At 50.0% G+C, this 24,926-nt stretch overlaps 1 protein-coding gene across 9 annotated transcripts in view; it reads left to right on the forward strand.

Moving 5' to 3' along the window:
• SULF2 (sulfatase 2) overlaps positions 1 to 24,926 on the forward strand; it is a 128,251-nt gene that overhangs the window by 9,520 nt on the left and 93,805 nt on the right. For all 9 annotated transcript variants that reach the window (XM_055438624.2, XM_055438610.2, XM_055438617.2 and 6 more), the window contains exon 2: positions 20,687 to 20,956. In XM_055438624.2, coding sequence (XP_055294599.2) covers positions 20,782 to 20,956 — 175 coding nt within the window. In that variant the 5' untranslated portion in view covers positions 20,687 to 20,781. The remainder of the gene's footprint in view (positions 1 to 20,686; positions 20,957 to 24,926) is intronic.

Consider the following 24,926-nt stretch of genomic DNA (forward strand, 5'->3'; position numbering starts at 1 on the left):
TGTGGCCACTGCTGAGTTTTCCAAATTTGCTGGCATATTGAGTGCAGCACTTTCATAGCATCATCTTTTAGGATTTGAAATAGCTCAACTGGAATTCCATCACCTCCACTAGCTTTGTTTGTAGTGATGCTTCCTAAAGCTCATTTGACTTCACATTCCAGGATGTCTGGCTCTAGGTGAGTGATCACACCATTGTGATTATCTGGGTTGAGAAGATCTTTTTTGCATAGTTCCTCTGTGTATTCTTGCCGCCTCTTCTTATCATCTTCTGCTTCTGACAGGTCCATACCATTTCTGTCCTTTATTGAGCCCATCTTTGCATGAACGTTCCCTTGGTATCTCTAATTTTCTTGACGAGATCTCTAGTCGTTCCCATTCTATTGTTCTCCTCTATTTCTTTGCACTGATCACATCCCCGTACAAAATAGGAATAGAGAGCAGGACTCCTTGCTGTCTCTTTTACTGAGCAAAATTCTTCCAAGGACACCCCCACACCAGCAGACTTAGCTTTATGCTTCACTGGGCCAGGGTTGGGTTTTATACTCACCTCTAAGTCAAACACTGACCAAGGGAAATAGGTTTTTTATATTTGACTTAGCTCAGTGGTTCGCCAAATTAGCAGGCCAAATACCCTCTTCTTACAGTAAATGTATTTTGCCCAGTTTCTCTGAAGTAGATTCATAGATTATGTAATCTTTCTGTTCATATATTTTAATAATAAGGTATCCTGACAGTAATTTAAAGGAAAACTGATTTATAATTAAGCTGTATACTGGGCCTATGAACACTTAGCACAACTACCTTAAAGGGGGTAATGAAGCCGATGTTCACACTGGGGCAGAATCATGTAGATCTGACAGCTCCAAGTGCAGTGAGGCACATACGGATGTTTGGCTTTGACAGCTCGAAGACCACCAGTGCTACGGCCATACGCAATATGCTTTTCCAAAATAGAGAACAGCCTACCAAAAGTTCCAAGTGACACAAACTACCGTCTTCCCTCAAGTTCCCTAGTGGTCATATTCCCGGAAGACTTGGTTTAGGATAGAACCGCACAAAAGCATCTTTGGTGTTTATATGTGAAATGGAGTTCATGTCTAAGGTCAGGCAGTGTAAGAAGCCATTTCACCTCTGTTGGATGTCTGGCGGGATGTTAGAAAGTCATGCTGCAATTTGGGGTGATTCTTCACTGTGTGGAGCACTGTGAATTATCCACCTTCCCTGCACCCCCGCTAGACAACAGAAGCATCCCCCAGTCACATGACAACTGAAAACTCACAAATTCCTGAGAAACACCTCTTGGGGGGACGATTTCACCCCCCTGAGTCTACTGGCTTAGACTAATGCTGGTTGTTGCCAGAGGGCAGCAAGTTCCACCCCCTGAAAAAACTGGATCCTGTAGACCAAAGAACGACCAGAAGGGGAGGCACGTGCAGCTTCTGCCTCAGAGTTCTTCCCAAGCTCCTTTCTGCCCCCACCCTCCTATCGACATATTCCTGAAATGTCCCGGTCAGTCCAGCCAGTGAAATGAACCCACGTGGTTGGCAAGGATTGGCCTCTGCAGTGAATGCGGCAATGAGTTCTTGGGCTAATCTAGCTATCGGTGGTTTCCACCTGGGCAGGAGATGAAGATGGTACAGGTGATGGCACGGAAGAACTCACTGGGAACCCATGTGTCATAGTGGGCAAGGGCATGGACTCCAGAACCAGACTTCCTGGTTTGAATCCCAGCTGGGCCACACAGAAGCTGGGTGGAGCTGGACAAGTCACTTAACCTCTGTGAGCCTCAGATCCCTCTTCTGTAAAACGTAGGTAATCCCGGCAGCGTCCTCCTAGAGTTACTATGAAATACCATAACTGTGTGGGCGCATGGGACATTGCCTCAAAAGGCATATATTATTATTGCTTATATTCGTAGATACTTTTTAGCTCTTTTGAGATATAATTGACATGTAACGCTGTATTCATTTTAGATGTGTACACATAACGATTTGATCTATGTACACATTGCAAAATGATTACCCCAGTAAGTCTGAACAGCCTTCCCACACATTCTTAGTTTTGTTTTGTTTTTTTTTCTATGATTAGAGCTTTTCAGATCGGCTCTGTTAGCAACTTTCAAACATACAATACAGTTTGTTAATTGCAGTCACCAGGCTGTAACTCACATCCACAAGACTTACTTATTTTAATTCTGGAAGTCTGTGCCTTTGACCCCCATCACCCATTTCTCTTATCCTTCACCCCTCAGCTTTGCAACCACCAATATGCTCGCTCTCTGTGAGTTCAGGTGTGGATTTGGTTTTCTAGATTTCACTTATAAGTGAGGTCATGCAGTATTTGTCTTTCTCTGACTTATTTCACTTAGTCTAATGCCCTTAAGGGTCGTCTGTGTTGTCACAAATGGCAGAAGTTCTTTATTTTTATGGCCGAAGAATCCGCTATAGACGTATACCACATTTTCTTTGTCCACTCATCCATCGATGGATGCTTTGATTGTTTCCATATCTTGGCTGTTGTAAGTAATGCTTCACTGACCATGGGGTGTACAGATAGGTTTTTGAGGGACTTCATTTCCTTAGGATAAATACCCAGAAATGGAATTGCTGGGTCCTGTGGCAGTTCTATTTTTAATTTTCTGAGGAACCTCTACACTGTTTGCCATCATCGCTGCATCAGTTCTTTTTAGCTTTGAAGTGCTTTTACACCTAGCATCCTGTGTGGTCTTTTCAGCCACTCTGCTTATGAGCAAGGCCATTGGTCTCCCTCCTACTGCTGAGGAGCGTCCAGCTTAGAGAGACGGCAGCAGGCTGAAGGCATAACTGGGCTCAGGGCTCGATTCTGTGACTTCTGAGCTGATGAGCTGTATCATGTTTGCCCCCCTGCCCTGCCCCAACATACAGCGGAAGTTGGAGGGCTTCTGAAGCAGGAGAGTAAGTGCCTTGATGGGGTGCATTTCTGCAAAGTCACAATAGGGCTTGTGGGGGCTGGCAGCTCCTCAAAACAACTCTCCCTCCAGGGGCCTGCTGCCCCCACAGTAAAGTCTACTTGGCCCTACACCGCCTGGCCTCCACGTCCGTCTCACTCCACACCCCTCTAAGCGCAGGACCCCCAGACACACTGGCCTCCTCTGCGTTCTGATGCCTCTGTCAGAAGTGATGATGTGAGAGCTGGAGAGGAGGAGACATGTGAGGTTCAGGCTTGCCTTACACCGGCCCACATCACTCGGTTCCTTACCTCCCTGGCCCACATGGCACTGGCCTTTGTCTTTTGTTGCTACGTTTGCTCACACCAAATGGCCACCCTTCTGGGGCAATACATTGCAACTTCATTTATTTTAATGATAATAAAATCTAGTATCTATGGGGTGCTTGTTGCCAAGCGTTTAATCATTGGAAAAGTGTTCGTTGCTCAATCATGTCTGACTCTTTTGCGACCCCATGGACTGTAGCCCGCCAGACTCCTCTGTCCATGGGATTCTCCAGGCTAGAATACTGGAGTGGGTTATCATTTCCTTCTCCAGGGGATCTTCCTGACCCAGGGATTGAACCTGGTTCTCCTGCATTGCACATAGATTCTTTACCATCTGAGCCACCAGTTCAGTTCAGTCGCTCAGTCGTGTCCAACTCTTTGCGACCCCATGAATCACAGCACGCCAGGCCCCCCTGTCCATCACCAAATCCCGGAGTTCACTCAAACTCATATCCATCAAGTTGGTGATGCCATCCAGCCATCTCATTCTCTGTCGTCCCCTTCTCCTCCTGCCCCCAATCCTTCCCAGCATCAGACTCTTTTCCAGTGAGTCAGCTCGTCGCATGAGATGGCCAAAGTATTGGAGTTTCAGCTTTAGCATCAGTCCTTCCAATGAACACCCAGGACTGATCTCCTTTAGGATGGACTGGTTGGTTCTCCTTGCAGTCCAAGGGACTCTCAAGAGTCTTCTCCAGCACCACAGTTCAAAAGCATCAATTCTTCGGCGCTCAGCTTTCTTCACAGTCCAACTCTCACATCCATACATGACTACGGGGAAAACCATAGCCTTAACTAGATGGACCTTTGTTGGCAAAGTAATGTCTCTGCTTTTTTATATACTATCTAGGTTGGTCATAACTTTCCTTCCAAGGAGTAAGCATCTTTTAATTTCATGGCTGCAATCAGTATCCACAGTGATTTTGAAGCCCAAAAAAATAAAGTCTGACACTGTTTCCACTGTTACCCCATCTATTTCCCATGAAGTGATGGGACCAGATGCCATGATCTTTGTTTTCTGAGCCACCAGGGAATCCCTTTAATCATCGTGACAATCCTCTTAACCAGGGCCTGTTATCTCCATTTCAAAGTTGAGGAAACTGAGGCAGAGGATGTGATGCCCCCACCGGAAGAAGGAGCTCAAATTGTCCATCTTTGTAGCGGATCACCCGCTGTTTGAAACTGATTGAAAGAGTGAATGAGTGGTGTTCTCCGCTAAGTGTTCTTCTGAGTAAAGCCGCTGGCCCCAGGAGACTGAACGTCTCGACTCACCGTAGGAAACCTTCCAGTCACAGGAACAGGCCCTCATCAGTGTCATTCCAAGTTCTTTAGCTGTACGTCTGCTGTGTAACAGATCACTCCCAGCTCAGTGGCTTAAAGCAGCGATTATTTCTAACAAGATCATGGGTTGCCAGGTGGTTCTCGATTTGAGTGAGGCCAGCTGGAAGGTCCAAACTGGCTCCACCTGAATGGCTGTCGGCGACTGTTGGTTCAGAAATGGGTGCTCACGTGGGGCCGTCAGCTGAAGGGCTCCATCCTCCTCCTCATGGTCTTCCCCATGACTGCTTGTACCTCCTCACAGTGCAGTGTCTCAGGATAGCCTGACATCTAGGAGCGCACATGTGAAAGCTGCCAGGCCTTCTCAAGGCTTCCGCTTCAGAAGTTCTGGGGGTCTCGGGGCAGGAGTGGCTGGCAGCCTTGGGGAAGAGGAGCTCCAGTGAGATAAATGCCCCCCTGCTTTTTCTGTTCTTAACATTCCATCTGAGGGTCAGGGGCCCAGTAAGAGAGTCTGGCCAGCTTTGGTCATATGATCATCCTTTGGTGACGTGACAGGAGAGGATGGGGCATCTTAGCAGGAGAGAGAGAGAATCCTCCAAAGGAAATTGGGGTGCTGTTGTCAAGATAAGGGGACCAGATGCTGGCCAGAAAGGAGGAGCTAGAAACCTCTGCACAGCCCTTGAATAAGGGGCTCTGCCCCAGGATGAGCAGTTAGCACTGTAGAATGAGTGGATGGAGGATGGATGGATGAATGTTTTTCAAGTCTGGTATAAGTGTATGCCTAAGTCTGTATGATGCTCTTCCAGGCGGGGGCACCATATTTCAGGCACTGCTAGGGGGTGGGGAGCTTCATTATATGGGCCAAAGCTAGCTTCCAGAAGCCCGGCCATGCTCAGCATCCTCACCCCAATGATAGGGCTGATTGAAGCTTGGTGGTGAGGGACCAGCCTGCCCAGGGGGTAGGCTCTTGCCTCCCCACCATGGACCCCAGGAGCCTGGACCCCAATCCCTTTCTTCTGGCCACTGTGCACCTGGACACCCAGGCCACCTGGTAACACCCAGTGAGTCCCCCAGAGACCGATCCCAGCTCCACGAACACCCCTGACCCAGGCGCTCCTCCCCTGTGGCAGGCTATTTCCAGCTGCTGCTAATTAGACAGCACAGCATGCCAGGGTTGGAAACAGATCTGTCATTCGACATTCTCCCTGACTTCCATCTCTAAATTTAGCGGGTTATTTGGTAAAAGTTGCTTTAGACGCCCTCCCCCGCCTGTGAGTACAAGCTTCTCAAATGATTGTAAGCTTCAGGCTGTTTCCAAGGTGAGCTAATGAGACACGCATCTGCTAATGGCAGGGCGTGATGAGTGAGCAGGGTACACACGGCTGTGGATTGGGTGAAAGGGGAGAAATAACTGGATTATAAATACCAGGCGGTCAAAATAGCCTTTCACCCCTTTTATGTGTATGCAAGAGACTGCAATCTCTGAAAACCTAAATACAGGGTCTGTGGGGGTAAACAGTGCTGAGAACGGGTGGGGTTAACACATGGGAGGGGGTGGGCCTGGAATCGCCAGCCCTGGCCACGGCTGTCTACACCGAGAACCAGCCCACAATTAGGCGTGAATAATGACTCTGTTGAGGTCCGACTTTATTGCTTTTGGCCAAAGGCCTTTTGCAGAAATAACTCTGTAGTTCACTGCCAGGGAAGCTTTTGTCCACAGCCAAGACAAAAGAACAAAGAACAGAGGTGGGAAGAACTGTATCTGATTCCTGTTTCCCCTAAACACCCAGGCAGGGTAGCAGGTGTGGCCTACCAGGAAAGCGTGGGCTGAGGGCAGGTGACGTGCAACCTCACCTATACCAGGCGGCCACTCCTGCTCCCCGCTCCTGCCGTTCTGGTTTTCACTCTGATCTTCACATGAACCCTGCTTGTTCCTACCACAGGGCCTTTGCATGTGCCTTTTCCCTTGCTTAGAAAGCATTGCACCCACGACTGACTTCTCCACCCCACTTCTGGTGTCAGCCCAGACGCCACCTCCTAGAGGCCTCCCCTGATTTACCCTATCTTGTCATCCTGACCACTCCTTACAAGGCTCTTAAAATCATCTGGAATTCATCTTCATTCGTTAAATATCTGTCTCCCCCACCAGAATGTCAGCTCCTTCAAGACAGAGGCCTGGCCTGCCTTGGGTTCACTGCTGTTTCCCAGCATTCCACACAGCGCTGGCACAGAGTAGGAGCTCAGAAAAGACCACACAGCTTTGAAGGGTTGCAAATGGGCCCCTAGACAAGCTCCATGGGAGCTTTGTTTGGCCTGCTCAGTGTTTAAAATGTAGTGACTATTTTGATTTTGCAAATGGCACCTCCAGCAGGGCACTCTCCACCCCTCCCTGTGACCCTAAACCCTTGTCACTCACTCCTGTCTCTTGCCTGGGCCCTGCAGGCATTTGAGTTTGTGTCCTCACTTTAGACAAAGGCCACGGCACGCAGGTGTGTCTCCACAGGTGACCATTATGACATCAGACTTCCTGTGAGCCAGCCCACCCGCCTCCAGCCCACCTAGTCCCACTGAGTGGATTGAATCTTGGTTCCTGGTGGGTGGGACCCAGGGGTCCTCATCTTAGGAGTCCCTGCCCTGGCCATTAACCTCTGAGTCATCAAGGAGGCCTGCTCCGCTTGCAAGAAAATGTCCATTGTCCTTTGCAAGCAGGAATTTAACCATAATGTCACTGTATTTGTTTCTCTGTGCTGCTGTCCATTTATGGCTGGGGTTCTCACCTGGGGAGTGATTTTGCCCCCCACCAGGGGTCGCTAAGGGTCGGACACGACTGAGCGACTTCACTTTCACTTTTCACTTTCCACTTTCACACATTGGAGAAGGAAATGGCAACCCACTCCAGTGTTCTTGCCTGGAGAATCCCAGGGACAGGGGAGCCTGGTGGGCTTCCGTCTATGGGGTCACACAGAGTCGGACACGACTGAAGTGACTTAGCAGCAGCAGGGGACATTAGGCAATATCTGGAGACATTTTTTACATCACCACTGGGGGTGGGTCCCTCTTGCATCTAACATGTGGCGGCCAGGGACACTGCTCAATGCCCTGCAATGTGCAGCCGCTGCAGAGGACAACACAGTCCCGATGGCAGCAGTGCCTAAGTTGAAAGACCCTGGTTTAGGGCAGGCAGCGCTCGCCGTGGAGGGAGAAAACTGCCTCTGTAACTACACTTACTGAAATAAGAAAGGGGGTGAACAGAAAACTATCTGGCACAAACGCGAGTGCAGGTGACAAGCAGAGCTTCCGAGACCCTGACATATGGGGTGCTGGGGTCAAGGTCAATCAGGTCACCCTTTTGGGAGCTGAGCAGACTGTTAGCTACACACCAGAAGCCCCTGCCCATCTTGCCAGAACATTCCTGGCAGCTGCCTATAAAACCCTAACAGTCAATTCTAACAGTCAATTCTGAGAGAAGCAATGTGCCCTCGGTCCAAGTTCTGGAAGGTGAGGAGCTGTTTGCAGCTCTTCTGCCCAGCCAGGCTGTCTTAATGTCCCTCCCAAACCTAGCCCAGCAGCCCCAGCTGAAGTCTCCCACCAGGACAAGCCAGCAGCCCACCCATGCGACCAGGGCTGATAGCCTCGTGGCCTGGGCAGCCTCCCAGTGGATGGTGACCCTGAGCAGAGGGTCACGGCTCACGTCAGCAGGAGGAAAGGACCCGGGGAAGTGAGGGCCAGTTCCCCAAATCAGATCACCCACTTCTGTTTGGGTTCCTGCGTTGAGGAGGTGGCTTCCTTTCAACTTACGAAGAAGGGACTTTTTAAAAAGCAGGAATAAGTCAATGTTTTCAATGCATCTCTAACTGGGGCACGTCTGTTCTCTGAAGTGGCACAGGAGGAGAGGTGGTTACCAGGCACTCATGCCCGGGGCAGCTCGCTTTCTGCCTCTTCTGCTCCTTTCAGAATCAGCTGAGCACAGGTCCCACTGATCTAACCCTTTTGGGTCGTTCACAAAAGAGGAGAGAGGTTGGGGGAGCCTTCCGGTCACCCCAGGACTTCCTGAGGCTCAGGGATCTTTGATATGGGCGTGGGCACAAACTCCAAAGCTTGGCAGGTGCAGACAGATGGAATCTGACTCAGATGCTGTTTCACTTCCTAGAAGGGTGACGTGTGCAGGGGAGAGGCTGCCACCCCCTGCCGTGCCCAGGCCTCTGTGACTTGTCAGGGCCTCCTGTGTGTCCTCGGGCCCACAAGGTAACCCCACGTATGCACCTCCGGTGTGGTCTTCTCATTCCTCTGTCTGGAGGCAGGGCATGCCCCGTGTCCGCTCCATGAATCTGGCCAGGCTCACATATCACTGGTGACCAGTAGAATGGTGGGAGTAATGCGGGGGACAGCAGAAAAGGTGAGGTTCGGTCAGAAGAGATGAAGTCAGGGCTTCCCTTGTGGACCAGTGGTTAAGACTCCAAGCTCCAAGGCAAGGGACCTGGGTTTGATCCCTGGTCAGGGTACTAGATCCCACATGCTGCAATTAAGACCCAGTACAGCCAAATCAGTTTTAAAGAGAAGTCCCACCAGGACTGGTGGGATGCTTACTTTTGGAGCCCTAAGCTGCAGAAGAAATCAGTCACCAGCCTGGGGCTGCCATGCTGTGAGGAAGCCCAAGCCACTTGAAGAAGCCCCCTCCCACCCCCGGCCCGAGGCTCCAGCCCACTGCCACCAAGCTGAGGATTCAAGTCCCCAGCTTTTGAGTCTTTCCAGCTGTGGCCTCAGGCACAATAAAGCAGAGACCAGCCCTTTCTGCTGTGTCCCACTGGAATTCCTGAACCCAAGTCCCTGAGCATTAAAAAAAAGATTTCCACTGCGACGTTTGGAGGTAAATTGTTGCACAGACGTAGTCACTGGATCACTTGGCGTGTGCCGGTCTTCCCTCTGTTCCATAGCCATTTGCTCATTCAATCAGCAGTATTTAGAATCTCACTTCTCACCCTTTCGCTGCTCCTACCCGGTCCAGACGTGGTCCACGGCCATTGTCTCACTGGCCTTGGTGTGTCCACCCTCGCTCCTATAGTCTGCTCTCCACACACAGCCAGAAGGACACTGGTAAAACCTACATCCAAGCACAGCACTCCTGGGCTGGACTGTTCCGGGTTCCCCCTCACTCAGCTCCACCCCAACCATACTTGCCCCCATCACTTTCCTCAAACACCCCAGCCACATTCCTACCTCAGGACCCTTGCATTTGTCTCTACGCCTGGACCACTGTTCTCCTGAATATCCACTTTCCTTTACCTCTTGGGAGGACTCTGCCCAAGTGTCCCCTCTCAGAGAGGCCTTGCCACCCTCCTGTTTAAAGATGCAAGCTCCCCACACCAGCACTTCCCACTCCCTCCCCTTAGGACTCATCACCTCATGTGCTTATCTTTTATTTTGGTGTCTGATCCATGTCAGAGTATTCATTTTTGGGTTCTCGGCATACAGAACAGGGCCTGATGTATAGCTGTTTAGTCAGGCAGTCGTGCCCGACTCTTTGAGACCCCATGGACAGCAGCACTCTAGGCTTTCCTGTCCATCACCAACTCCCGGAGTTTGCCCAAGTTCATGGTCACTGAATCGGTGATGCCATCCAACCATCTCATCCTCTGTCACCCCTTCTCCTCCCACCTTCAGTCTTTCCCAGCATCAGGGTCTTTTCCAGTGAGTCGGCTCTTCGCATGAGGTGGCCAGAGTATTGCAGTTTCAGCTTCAGCATCAGTCCCTCCAATGAACACCCAGGACTGATCTCCTTTAGGATGGACTGGTTGGATCTCCTTGCGGTCCAAGGGACTCTCAAGAGTCTTTTCCAGCACCATAATTTGAAAGCAACTACTGTTCGGCTCTCAGCCTAATTTATGGGGCAGAGTGGGTTCTCAGTAAATATTTGTTAACCTGAAGAACTAGCACCCAGGGGCTGAAGCTATGAATGAGAAAGAGATGACCCCTACATGTGCAGAGCTTCCAGTGGGGAAAACAACTCCCTGCAAGAGACGAGCTCGAGCAGAAGTGTGCATCGAGGAACAGACGTGGTGAGGGGCTCTCTGAAGAGAACAGACCTTGGATGAGGCCAGGAGTCGGGGAGGGGGGGACCTCCCTGTCGGCTTCAGGCTCCACCGGTCCCGAGTCCCAGGCTGCGCCCGGGGAACAGTCTGTTTTTCTTGGCAGGTGAGGAAACTGGGGCGGATCAGAACCAGAATTCAGGACTCCCACACTCACATTTCTTCCCCTTTTCTGCACCACCTTCCTCTCGTCCGCAAATAAGGAGAAGGAAGGTCTGCCTGTGATCAGGCAGAGCGGGGCCCCGGCCTGGGGCTAGCGGCCGTGTGGTCAGGTGTCTGCACGCGGAGGCAGGTGGTGTCCAGGAAGCCGCCTGAGTCAACTCTCTGCCCCCAGCCTGCCCTACCTGTTGGGCTCATTCGGTTGCAAGTGACCGAGAAAGCAATTCTGAGTGACCTAAGAGAACAAGAGTATTTGAGTCATGTCCTCAGAGAGTCAGTATGAGAAAGTGACCCTAAAAGAAAGAAGAGACCTCGAAGCCGCTGAAGGATGTAGAAGAATCCCTGGCCTGAAACAAAGACCCCGGAGGTGGATCTTCCTCCTTCAGGCTTAGCCGGATCCATGGTCTCAAATGTTGGCAAAACCCAAGAATGTTCTGTTTCGAAGCTGTGTTTTCTTCTGCCTGGGGCCTTCGTTCCCACTCTGCTTGATGCAAGATGGCATCACTTCCCTCATCCTCGTGGTGGACCGACATGGACCAAGTTAGCCAGCTGGAAATAAGAGGCAACTCTTCCTAGTCAGACTGAAGCACCCGGATTACTCTGCTCGGCTGGTCACTGAGGCAGGGGGCTCAGAAGGTTTGGATGGGCTCAGGTCTGATAAGGGCTCTGCTCAGGTATTTGAGTATGTGAATTATATGGTCCCTTACTTGGTATGCAAAACACTTTGATGCTCAGCTTCTCAAGACTTCAAGTATATCATTTTTAAACTTTCTTTGAGCTTGCTCTATAATCCATGACCCATTCTAAGAGTTCACCTGTGGTTGATCATTACTTCCAATCATGTTTTCTGACACTCCTCACCATTCACTGGACTCTTTCGACTCCAGCTTCTGATATGTTGACTTCTTAGAATGTCAGCTCCATGAGGGCAGATACTTTTTTTCCCACTGTTTTTATATGCAGTGCCAAGAACTATGCCTGGCACAGAGCAGGTGTTCGAGAATCTCTTGGCACCTGAATACTTGTGCAGGCACCTGGGTTCTTGGGCTCTTCTCTTTATGCCTTAATTTCCTTTCCAGATCCTGAGCCCTTGTCTTGAAACCTGATCTTTCCCTCCATCCTCTAAGGACCCTCCTATCTCCTGTCCCGTGGGCTTGGTTCTCTGCCTCCTGATGAAATTCCAAGGACAGTTACAGAGAGCCACCTGACCCTTGGACTTGGGGTCAGGGAGACAGAGAGAGTCTGTGGACTGTAGATTGCAGGAGCTCCTGTCCTTTCTTTGGCAGCCCTGGAGAAGAGGAGAGAAGGATGGCCAAGCTTCCTCTCCCCAGAAAAAGGAGCTACCGGGGGAGTGCAAGGTTTACCAGATGTGCGTGTGTCATCCTCTGTCTAGACAGTTTCTAGGCTCGCGAGGTTTGGGACCACACATCTCACGCCTCCCACACCACCTGCTACTTGCTGAAGCTATTTCCCCTGCCTGACAGAGAAGAGCCCAAGAACCCAGGTGCCTGCACAAGTATTCAGGTGCCAAGTCCACCCAGATCCTGTGGATTTTTCAGAACTTTGTTCCTCTTAGGCTTCTCAAACGTTTCTCTGTAAGGGCTCCTCCACGCAGCCATCCCTGCCTGCCCGCAGATCAGCAGTTCCCCCTTTTTCTTCCTGTTTCTGCAACACACTTAACCTCAGCTTCTAGTATCATATGTCAGTTTCCAAGTAAACAGAGGAGTCAGGAGAGGACTCTGGGGTCAGGATATCTGGGTGTAAATCTCGGGCACGCTATCTGCTTGCTTTATCAGCACAGGTGCCCTGCAGGAAACAGATGGTGCCTCCCACAGAGATGTAAAATGAATAATACAGATCTCTGGGGCTAGGGGACAGTGGGGGCCATTCGCTGGAACCCGGCAAGGGCCACCCACAGGAGCTGTGGCCTTCAGTGGAGTAATAGAGGGATATGCGCCATTCCTAGCAACTGGGCAGGGAAAATACCTGGAAATTACCCAGGCCTTTCTCTCCTCCCATCCTCTAGCCAAACCCAGCCAGGAGCCAGGCAGCACGGAGCTCGTTAATGTGGTCCAGCCAAGTGACCCTCCTGGGGCACAGAGAGGAGAGGAGACGGGGAGGGGGTCAGTCAAGGGATAATATTCAGCATCCAAGCAGCGCAACCTTGGGAAAGTTCTCGAACCTCTTGGGAGAGTTCTCGAACCTTGGGAGAGTTCTCGACCTTGGGAGAGTTCTCAAACCTCTCGAACCTCAGCTTCCTCACCCACAACTGGAGCATCCTAGCCGTCTATGGGGTCGCACAGAGTTGGACACAACTGAAGCGACTTAGCAGCAGCAGCAGCAGCGTCGTTGAAAGGTGTCCTGAGTTAACACAGGAAAAGTGTTTAGTATTGGCGGAGTTCTGCAATAAGCAGAATTAAATAAGTAAAATTTAATTGTAATTATTCCTCATTATTCTTTTAGGGTATTTACTGTGTTGATCTGGGCATTTCCTGTTGCAAGTGACAGCCCCAGTTCAGATCAGCTTAAGCAACAAAGGGCACTTGTTTGAGCCTGTAACTGGCTCCAAGGTGTAACTTGGTTCAGCCCACCAACACCAGCATCCTTTCTTCGGCTCCAGGTGGTAGCTGGGCTACCCCTTCCAGCACTCAGTATCCACCCTGCTGTTTCTTGCTTCTCTCTCATTGGCCAGGCTTGGATCACGTGTCTGTCTCTGGGCCAATCATTGGAACTAAAGAGATGGAATGTGCTGACTGGCTCCACTTGGGTCACATGTTGTAGCCCATGCTCAAACTAAACATAAGCAGAAAAAGGCAGTGGTCAGTGCCCCCATCTGAGTTTCCCTGGAGGCTCAGATGGTCAAGAATCTGACTGCAATGCAGGAGGCCTGAGTTCAATCCCTGGGTTGGGACGATCTCCCGGAGAAGGGAATGGCTATCCACTCCAGTGTCTTTGCCTGGAGGATTCCATGGACAGAGGAGCCTGGCGGGCTATAGTCTATGGGGTCACAGTCAGACACGACTGACTAACGGTCCAGATGTGAACACAGCTGACAAGGATCCATCGAGGAACTGACATTCTTGTGGGGGAGACTGACAAAAAAAATAAGTAGAATATGTAGCTTTCAGAGGTGATCGGCGCTCCAAGGGAGGGAAGAGCTTTCTGTTTTAACCTGCAGAGGTGACATTTGAGCAAAGACCTCAAGGAGGTGAGGAAAGGGCCATGAAGAGATCTGAATGAAGGCTCTGGGCAGCGAGAACAGCACATTCAAAGGCCCTGGGGTGGGGACATGCCTGGGTTGGGCAGGGAGCAGCACAGGTGCCATGTGACCAGAGTCAAGTGGATAAGGCGGGTGGGGAGCGGAGGTGATGAGGTCAGAAGGGGATGGACAGAAGGCATAGGGTCTTCTAGGCCTTTTGGAGGGCTTGGGAGTTTTATTTGGCATGAGATGGGAGTCCTGGAGGGCTCTTCTGTGGAGGAAGACAAACTTGTGTCTTTAACAGGATCCTTCTGCCTGCTTGATAGAAGGAGCTGAGTGTGGGAGCAGGGAAACCAGTCAGGCCGTCGTAACCCAGACAGGGTTACCCTACCTTTAGGGAAACCCTAAATACTTACTTGTAAAGTGAGGGAAGGGAGACATAAGCGGTCCGGCTCTCTGGACCACATAGGAGGGTCCCCAGCTCTGGGACAGGGGCTCTGGGGATCTCCACATCCCAGTTTCCTTTCTTCTCACCTCCTGTCCGATCAGCTCCTGCTTCTGCTTCTGCCCACTTCTTCCTCTCCCGCTGCCTCTCCCTGGGCTGTCTGATTGCTCCCGAACTCTTCTCAGCCATTCTTGCTGAGTGTGGGGATCCTCAGAGGAAAACAGCCATGTGGGTCTTCCCAGACAAGCCTGCGTGAGGGCCCAAAGCTGCGACACTGAGACCTGCTCCTCTCTGCAAATCAGATAAATCCAGAAGCAGGAGCACTGTTTCTGAACACTCAGGGCATTCGGCTTTCCCAGTGATGTCTTCTTGGGCCAATTTGTCTTTGCCAAGGTCTGTGAGAAAGACACAGGATGAAGAGCAGGAAGGGAATCCAGCTGGTGGGAATAAGCAGAAGGGTTCGAGGGATGGACAAAGTGTCACTCAGCTAGGGTTGCACAGATTCACCAGATATGCTCTCACTTCAGCTTCTCTGAATCTTTACTAAGAAGGAGAAAAATGGAGGCAGAATCCCTTGTGTCATTTTAATTGATTTCTCCAGCATCCAGAGAGAGGCTGGCACCAGGCCAGGGGAAGTGGGAGCTGGGGGAATTCATCAAAAATCGACCTACTGATGACTTGAGCTGATGAAGTAATTAGCTCCTGTTATTCTCTGATCTCTGGTCGTGGAGTTTTGACTCCCATCCGGAGGATCAGCAACCTGGCTGGAAGGTTAGAGCTGCCCGGGAGCGGAGAGGAACAGCCTAAGGGTCCCAGGAAGAGTCCAGTTGACCGTATCCCCCAGCTCCACCCACCATCTGGGCCAGGCCCCCTGTTCCTCCGTATCACAGGCCCAGAGCCAAAAAGACCCTCCAAGGGCACCTGTCCTCCTGCTGCTTCAGAGGCAAATGAGGAAACTGAGGTTGGGAGACCGTTAGAAAGTTACCCAGAAATATGCTTCCAGGCGGTTCTCGTTGAGCTGCTGACTCCAGCCAGACTGGGTTTGAACCCCGTCTCCGCCCCTTGTTTGGCCATATGGTCGTGGGAGAGTGGTTTCATTATAATTCTCTGTGCCTCAGCCTCTTCATCCTTAAAATGGGTATAATATCAATGGGCAGATATGCTTATTAAACAAGTTGTTATGTGTAAAATGAGAGTTGCTGTTTGTAGGGCTTCCTTAGAAATTCTCTCACTATTATTTTATCACTCGATGTCCACCTGAAGGAACATAAATGTGTATTTTTTTTTATTTAACTGTAGTTGATATGCAGATGACACCACCCTTATGGCAGAAAGTGAAGAGGAACTAAAAAGCCTCTTGATGAAAGTGAAAGAGGAGAGTGAAAAAGTTGGCTTGAAGCTCAACATTCAGAAAACAAAGATCATGGCATCTGGTCCCATCACTTCATGGGAAATAGATGGGAAAACAATGGAAACAGTGTCAGACTTTATTTTTTTGGGCTCCAAAATCACTGCAGATGCTGATTGCAGCCATAAAATTAAAAGATGCTTACTCCTTGGAAGGAAAGTTATGACCAACCTAGAGAGCATATTAAAAAGCAGAGAAATTACTTTGCCAACCAAGGTCCGTCTAGTCAAGGCTATGGTTTTTCCCGTGGTCATGTATGGAGGTGAGAGTTGGACTGTGAAGAAAGCTGATCGCCGAAGAATTGATGCTTTTGAACTGTGGTGTTGGAGAAGACTCTTGAGAGTCCCTTGGACTGCAAGGAGATCCAACTAAAGGAGATCAGTCCATTCTAAAGGAGATCAGTCCCGGGTGTTCATTGGAAGGACTGATGCTAAAGCTGAAACTCCAATACTTTGGTCACCTCATGCGAAGAGTTGACTCACTGGAAAAGACTCTGATGCTGGGAGGGATTGGGGGCAGGAGGAGAAGGGGACGACAGAGAATGAGATAGCTGGATGGCATCACCGACTCGATGGACATGAGTTTGAGTGAACTCCGGGGGTTGGTGATGGACAGGGAGGCCTGGCGTGCTGTGATTCATGGGGTCGCAGAGAGTCAGACACGACTGAACTGCACTTAATGTGTCCCTCCCCCCTCCCATTTCCCCTGGGTAACTATCAGTTTGTTCTCTATGTCTGTGAGTCTGCTTCTGTTCTGTAAATAAGGTCATTTGTATCAGTATTTTAGATTCCACATTCAGTTCAGTTCAGTCGCTCAGTCGTGTCCGACTCTCCGCGACCCCATGAATCACAGCACGCCAGGCCTCCCTGTCCATCACCAACTCCCGGAGTTCACTCAAACTCATGTCCATCAAGTCGGTGATGCCATCCAGCCATCTCATTCTATGTCGTCCCCTTCTCCTGCCCACAATCCCTCCCAGCATCAGAGTCTTTTCCAGTGAGTCAACTCGTCGCATGAGGTGGCCAAAGTATTGGAGCTTCAACTTTAGCATCAGTCCTTCCAATGAACACCCAGGGTTTATCTCCTCTAGAGTGGACTGGTTGGATCTCCTTGCAGTCCAAGGGACTCTCAAGAGTCCTCTCCAGCACCACAGCTCAAAAGCATCAATTCTTCGGCGCTCAGCTTTCTTCACAGTCCAACTCTCACATCCATACATGACCACTGGAAAAACCATAACCTTGACTAGACAGACCTTTGTTGGCAAAGTAATGTCTCTGCTTTTTAATATACTATCTAGGTTGGTCATAACTTTCCTTCCAAGGAGTAAGCGTCTTTTAATTTCATGGCTGCAATCAGCATACGCAGTGATTTTGGAGCCCAAAAAAATAAAGTCTGACACTGTTTCCACTGTTTTCCCATCTATTTCCCATGAAGTGATGGGACCAGATGCCATGATCTTTGTTTTCTGAATGTTGAGCTTCAAGCCAACCTTTTCACTCTCCTCTTTCACTGTCCTCAAGAGGCTTTTTAGTTCCTCTTCACTTTCTGCCATAAGGGTAGTGTCATCTGCATATCTGAGGTTATTGATATTTCTCCCGGCAATCTTGATTCCAGCTTGTGCTTCTTCCAGCCCAGCGTTTCTCATGATGTACTCTGCATATAAGTTAAATAAGCAGGGAGACAATATACAGCCTTGACGTACTCCTTTTCCTTTTTGGAACCAGTCTGTTCCATGTCCAGTTCTGACTGTTGCTTCCTGACCTGCATACAGGTTTCTCAAGAGGCAGGTCAGGTGGTCTGGTATTCCCATCTCTTTCAGAATGTTCCACAGTTTATTGTGATCTACACAGTCAAGTGATCCCAAATGATAATTATCTTTCTCTGACTTGCTTCACTTAGTGTGACAATCTTTAGGTTCATCCTTGTTGCTGCAAGTGGCATTGCTTCCTTCCTTTTGTGACTGAGTAGTGTTGCATGTCGTAATATATCCCACATCTTTTTTATCCTTTTGTCTGTCGATGGACATTTAGGCTGTTCCCATGTCTTGGCTATTGTGAACAATGATGCTATGAACACAGAATGCATGTATCTTTTTAAATTATAGTTTTGTCCAAGTGTATGTCCAGAAGCAGGATTGCTGGATCATATGGTAACTCTTTTTTAAGGTTTTAAGGAACTTCCATACTGTTTCCCACAGTGGTACAACAATTTACATCCCTACCAACAGTGCAGGAGGGTTCCCTTTTTTCCATGCCCTCTCCAGCATTTGTTTTTTGTAGATTTTTGATGATGGCTGTTCTGAAAAGTATGAAGTGATACCTCGTTGTAGTTTTGATTTGCATTTCTCTGATAATTAGCGACACGAAGCACCCTTTGATGTGCCTCTTGGCCATCCGTATGTCTTCTTTGGAGAAATGTCTGTTTAGGTCTTGTGCCCATTTTGTGATTGGGTTGTATGCTTTTGTTATTGTTCAGTCATTAAGTCGTGTCTGACTCTCCGCAATCCCATGGACTGCAGCACACCAGGCTTCCCTGTTTGCCTTGTGAATGTCCATTTTAGTGGGCCAACTGGTGTACAGTCAAGCGCACATTTAAAGCACAAAGCAGCCTTCTTTGTTTCCTGAAGGGGGGTGGGACATGAACTGATAACATGATTCAAGGACCCCCTCCCATGATCTGGGGTAATTCAAGGACCACTAGACTCTGCAGTGTGTCTCCTTTGAACCCTCTCAAGCCTCCCATTACCTCCAGCAGAAAGTCTCCCGATGGTGCTAATGTGCTCTGTTGCCTTTCACACCTGCTGCTGCTGCTAAGTCACTTCAGTCATGTCCGACTCTGTGTGACCCCATAGACGGAAGCCCACCAGGTTCCCCTGTCCCTGGGATTCTCCAGGCACACCTGCTAATTTCCCACAAACAGAGAGACAGTGCAGATGTGGGAGCCGCCAGCCCAGGGCTCAGCTTAGAGCATTAAATGTGAACTAGAAGCTGTTAGATGGGGCAGCCCGGTTTCTGCTCTTTGACTTTGTGTGGTTAGTTCTACAGGGAAGGGATGCGGCTGTTTTATTTATCCTTGGGTAGAAAGTTTTCTTTTTCAAAATACTGTGTTTATGCCTTTTTTAAAAAGGATTCTTTTGATGTGGACCATTTTTAAAGTTTTTACTGAATTTGTTACAAATATTGCTTCTGTTTTATGTTTTGGCTTTTTGGCTGGGATGCATGTGGGATCTTAGCTCTCAGACCAGGGATTGAACCTGCAGCCCCTGCATTGGAAGGCAAAGTCTTGTCTAAGTGACAGAAAAAGCCACACATCTGAGAGCAATTGGGAGGATGGGGGAGAGGTGGGAAGGGGCTGGATCACGATCCCCCACCCCGTAAGTCTTGGTGGGAGTTTGCATTTTGTACCTTGAGCCCTGAGAAGCCAGGGTAGGGCCTGGACGGGTGAGTGACAGGGCTGGGACTGAGGTGAACTGATCACCTTGCACCTGTCCACCTGGAGTGAGAGCCCCTTCAGACCTGGAGCCTGAGAACCTCTCTGGTCTCGCTTTACCCAGGCCTTGTGAGTTGCATGTTTGGATCTGAATTTTAGGAAGACCCTGCTGGCTGCCTCTGAGAGGATGGAGGTGGGAACAGCGGGTTGGGGAGGAAGTGGGATTCCTGGCAGGCAGCCGGTGCCATCCCCGGGTGGGGTCATACAGGCCACACACCCCCGCTGCAGACCCTGGCAGCCTCGATGAGTTCCCTGAGCCCTGGCTCCGGGCGAGGCAGGGTTCCCCGCGACAGCAGGGGCAGGTGGAGTCCTTCAAGGTCGTGGGGACGGTGACTCAGGCCGACAAGCTTGGTTTCCTCCCAGCACGTCTACTTATTTGCTCTTTCTCTCGTTTTAAATAGATGAGACCAAAAAGTCTATATCTGGACAGGAGTTGAAGGCTCATTTCCTCAAGAAGTAATAAAATGACTGCAGAGAGCAAAGAGCAGAGCGAGATCTGAGACCTGCCTGAGATCAGTTTAGCCACCCCGCCTCCCTTCGCCTGCCTTTTGCCGGTGACCCCATCTGACCCGCATAAAGGGGCTGACCAGGATCACAGAGGCCTGTGACACTTCTCCTCCCTCAGCTGTTGAGCTCTCAGTTTTCTCTGTTGTCATTTTGTTTTACAACTTAAAACCACTATGGACATCTTACCCCATCACAGGACCTATTGACAGGGGACCTTTGTGAACACCCCCCACCTTGGGTTGAGCTCTTCAACAGTCATGTCTCCCCGTTTTATTCATGGAGAAACTGAGGTTCTTCACTGACTTATTGATGGAGAGACCTGGCTGGTGAGTGATGGAGCCAAGACTGAAATACAGAGTTTCCGAGCCCACAGCATCAACCTGGCTGGTCCAGACCCATCCCCGAATCACACGCTACTTGAGAGCTGGGGGTGCGTCTGCTCATCTCTGCATCCTCCGTGGCGCTTGGCGCTGGCAGAAAAGAGATGACCAGAAATGTCTGCTCTCCCAGGCTTTTTCCTTTCCTTTCACTGTGGGGTGATTTCTCTTGCGTTGGTCAGAGGGTTAGGAGGCAGGCTGACTACCTGATTTGGGACCTGGGCTCACACAGACACATCCAGAGGATGGCTGAGTCCAGGGGAGGAATGCTGTCTGCAGAAGTGGTCTCTGCAGGCTTTCCTGCCAGCCTCTTCCCTTAGCCAGTCTCTTCCCTGAGCCAGTTGCAAATAACTTTTCTTGCAACTTTAACTGAATTGGGTGTTTGCTCTGCTGTAGCTATTGCTGATCAAAGAAGCTCTCGCTGCCCCTGCCAGAAGCCGTCGAAGAAATGATGCAACCTGTGGCCTAATTCTCTTCCTCTTCCTCTAGGTCCGTGAGTAGAGAGGGAGGAGAAACAAATCCACGGAGCACAGCTCCAGACTCCTGCATCCCGCCAGAAGCAAGGGGATTAGCAGAAACATAACATGGCCCCCGCCGGCGTCCTGCTTTGCTTGCTGTCTGCAGCGGTCTTCTCTCTACTGGACGGAAGTGCGGCCTTCCTGTCCCACCACCGCCTGAAAGGCAGATTTCAGAGGGATCGCAGAAACATTCGTCCCAACATCATCCTGGTGCTGACGGACGACCAGGATGTGGAGCTCGGTAAGCGGCCCGCTGCTGGCAGGCGGCATCCCCCAGGCTCACCATGCTGGGTCCCGGGCCCCTGATACAGATGCTTGGATTGACCCTGCAGAGTTCACATCTAATGGACTGAACCGAGCCCCAGGGGTGACCCCGCACACGGGGATCCACAGCTGGGTCCTCAAGGTTAGGAGTCTCCAACTATTTCCTAGTGAGAGCCATTCCTAGAGTCCTCCAAAGTCCTGAGGAAAAGAGCTGTTAAGACCAGTTGATGACTTGTTGTCCAATTTCTCCTGAGAACATTCCAGGCCAGATTCTAGGAAGGACCTGGAACTTCAGTAATGAGTCAGGCAGGCACAGTCTCTAGTCTCATGGAATGCAGGAGACAGATAATCAAGGTCATTGCTAGTTCACATGGAAGATCGTTTCAAGAAGGGGGAAAGCTCTGGGGTAACTGTAGAGGATTCTGGCTTGTGGTGATGGTTGGAGCTACTTTGGATTAGTAATCAGGGAGGGCCTCTCAGAGGAGGTGATATTTGAGCTGATGCTGAACAAAAAGGGGAGCCAACCTGAGCAGTATGTGTGTGTACGCATACACCTGCAAATGTGGACTCCTGTTCCACCCATCTTAACAGGCGGCACTGGTCTTAACCCAAGGAAGGGCAGGCTCAGCCCTCCTTGGTGGCATCTCAGGAAAGGGAGGGTGTCCTTTATTGCTAGTGACCCGACTCAGTTTACAGGGATGGTGGCTCAGGAGGGTGGGGACGGTTGCCTGTCATCCTGAACTGCTTCCCCTCTGGTCCTGTGAGCTCCAGGTAGAGCAGGTGAGGAGAAGGGCCCTTGCCGAGATGGGGCTCGTTTACAGCAGGACGCCCTCCCTGATCCCTCACACAGCCCCCTGCTGCCCCGGTCGTGTCCTTGCTTCACTGTGTAAACCCTCCTGGGCTCCTCCCTCTCCCTCCTAAGTGAGTCCCTGGGCTCCTCCACCCAGCTGGACACCTTCATCTTCATGAGGCATCTCTCACCACATTTTCACTCACATGAGAAGAAGTCTCCATCCATGAGGCCACCAGGAGTGAGGCCCCCAGAGTCAACCAGCTGGAACTTCTGCTCCTGGGGTCAAATTCCACGTGCATTTCCAGCTCACCTTTGGGGGTGTCTCTCAGTGTCAGCCCTGTTTCTTCTTTACTTGTGTCGTCTGCCCCTTTGAATTCACTGATTTTACCGTTTCCATTTCTCCATGTTAAACCCCGCACAGCGCTACCCTTGAGATCTATCAGGTGAGGCACAAATGCAAATCACATAAGTAATTCTAAATTTCCTAGTGGCTACACTTTTTTTTTTTTAATGTAAAAAGAAGCTGGGGAAATTAATTTTTTAAAGACCCAATATATCTAATTTATTGTCATCTTAACATGTAATCAATATAAACACATCATTAACGGCATAGTTTATATTTTTGTATTGCTTTTGAAAGCTGGCATGTACATCTGGAGGACAGCTCAGAACCAGCCCCCTTTCCGGGGCTCAGTAGCCATGTGTGTCTGCCCTACTAGACAGCATACGAGCCCCTGTGCGTTTTCCTTGTCCTGTAAATTGGATTTTCCCCTCTTACCAACAGTGATGCCGATAGACATGGTAGCCAGTACTGCCTTGTACTGTGAAAATCTGGGGCAAAGCCTTCCAAGCAAGGGCACAGCGTGTGCAAAGGCTGGACCAAGGAGACAGATGTGGCCAGAGCCTGGGCAAGGGTCATAACGTGACCCTGGAGAGAAGGAAGGGAGCCAGATTGTGGAGGCTCCCGTGGGTTGTGGTGAGGAGTGCCACAGTTGACCAAGTGAGGGCTAGGCTTTTAGCTTCTGTCCACTGTCCAAGGAAAACTGAATATTGTTGGTGGCAACACATTTAAACGTTGACCAGAAAAGCCTTTGCAGTAAAACATAAGATTGTGGCGATGATCCAAATGCAAACCTACACCCTTTTTGGAATCAGTCCTTTAAGCACCAAGAAAAGGTGATTTATATGCATCCAAGCCACTCCTTTTTAATGATTTGTATTAATGATCACAAGTATAGATGTTTCTCAGGGAGTTGATTGGTGCAAAAACAATTTGCGGCCAGAAGCAATCATAACCTAGGGCTTTTATTGACAGTTTGACGCATAGGATACCTGTTTCTCAAACCAATCAATCCTAAAGGAAATTAACCCTGAATATTCATTTTAAGGACTGATGCTGAAGTTCCACTACTTTGGCCACCTGATGCAAAGACCTGACTCACTGGAAAAGACCCTGATGTTTGGAAAGATTGAAGGCAAAAGGAGAAGGGGACAACAGAGGATGAGATGGTTAGATAGCATCACTGACTCAATAGACATGAATCTGAGCAAACTCAGGGAGATAGTGGAGGACAGAGGAGCCTGACATGCTGTAGTCCACGGGGTCTCAAAGAGTTGGACACGACTTGGTGACTGAGCAACTCCCCAGAAGCATTTAGAATGAGCCAAATTTGATAACCGTGGGGAGCCTGTAGAATGTGGCCATGGGACTGTGAGTTTTTTTTCTGGCAGAATTCTGCAAAGAGCACTCACAGGCAGTCCCTGACCTCGGCGCACCTTGGTCATGTCTCGTGGGGTCCCTCAAGCTGTTTCCATCAGAGTTATGCTTGAGAATTCAAGACTCCCCGGACGCTTATTCACGCACTCGATAGATATTGATTAAGTGCACTGTGCTGGGAGCAGAGGGGCTGGGGAAGGATCCCTCCAGCTGGAGGGAACAGGAAAGGCAAAGACAGAAATTAGTCTGGTGGGTCAGGACAGGAAGAAGGCCTGTGAGCTGGAGCGAGCAGTGAGAGCTGGGGTATAAGTGGAGAGAGAAGAGGCCGGGTTGTGTGGGACCTTGTCGTCATGGTGATGATTTTGAGGTTTATTTGTAGTGGAATAGACACGAGGGAGGGCTGTGGCCTGTCTTAGGTTCCAGTAGGATCCCTATGGCTGTTATGTTGAAATTAGGTGCCAGCAGAAGGACAGGTGAAAGTGAAGGAGAAGGAAACAGCAACCTGCTCCAGTGTTCCTGCCTGGAGAGTCCCAGGGACGGGGGAGCCTGGTGGGCTTCCGTCCATGGGGTCACACAGAGTCGGACACGACTGAAGTGACTCAGCAGCAGCAGCAGAAGGACAGGACCATAACGGGGCAGGCGAGGATGGGAGCTGGGACCAGGGCAGGAACAGTGAATCCGGAAGACATTTATGAATGGGTGAATGGGTGGGGAGGGGGGAGGGCCTGAGGGAAAAAAGGAGATCCTAGATTTTTGACCTGAACCAAGGCTAATGATTGAACATCCGCTCTTAGGCGCACTGAATTTTTGCTGCAGCTGCGTGGTCTAACGAAGTCTCATGTCAGAATCTGATTGTAGGTTTGCACCTGTGACTCTCGAACAAAGCATATGCAGATGTAAGGAAAGGAGCTTCGGGCGTGATGAGGCCATGGCGAGAGAAAAGCAGAGAAAACCAGGGCGAACTTAAAATGCCTGGATCCCTCCTGTTCCTTTGAATGCAGAGACTGAAGCCTAGAGAAACTTAAGTCACTAGTCCAAGGCCACACAGCTAGGATGTGGCCAGATAAGATTTGAACCCAGAGCTTATGGTCTTAACCACAACTCGGCCTGACCCATCTCTTGGGATGGCTGTTGAGTTGTTTCTAGATTGGGAGTGTGTTTGTTAGTAGCTTTCACTGTTACCAATACTGTTGTCAAAGAAAAATATTTTTTTTAATATTTGCTTATTCATTTGCTGGATCAGGTCTTACTCGTGGCATGCGGGATCTTTGTGGTTCCCCACGGGCTTCTCTCTAGTTGGGGCATGCAGGCTCTAGAGCTCACAGGCTCAGTATTTGAGGCACACAGGCTTAGTTGCCCCCCAGCATGTGGGATCTTAGTTCGCTCACCAGGGATTGAACCCACGTCCCCTGCACTAGAAGCCGGATTCTCAACCAC

This window comes from Moschus berezovskii, chromosome 15 (genome assembly GCF_049115385.1).
Source record: "Moschus berezovskii isolate FMDL1 chromosome 15, NW_MosBer_1.0, whole genome shotgun sequence".
Classification (NCBI taxonomy): domain Eukaryota; kingdom Metazoa; phylum Chordata; class Mammalia; order Artiodactyla; family Moschidae; genus Moschus; species Moschus berezovskii.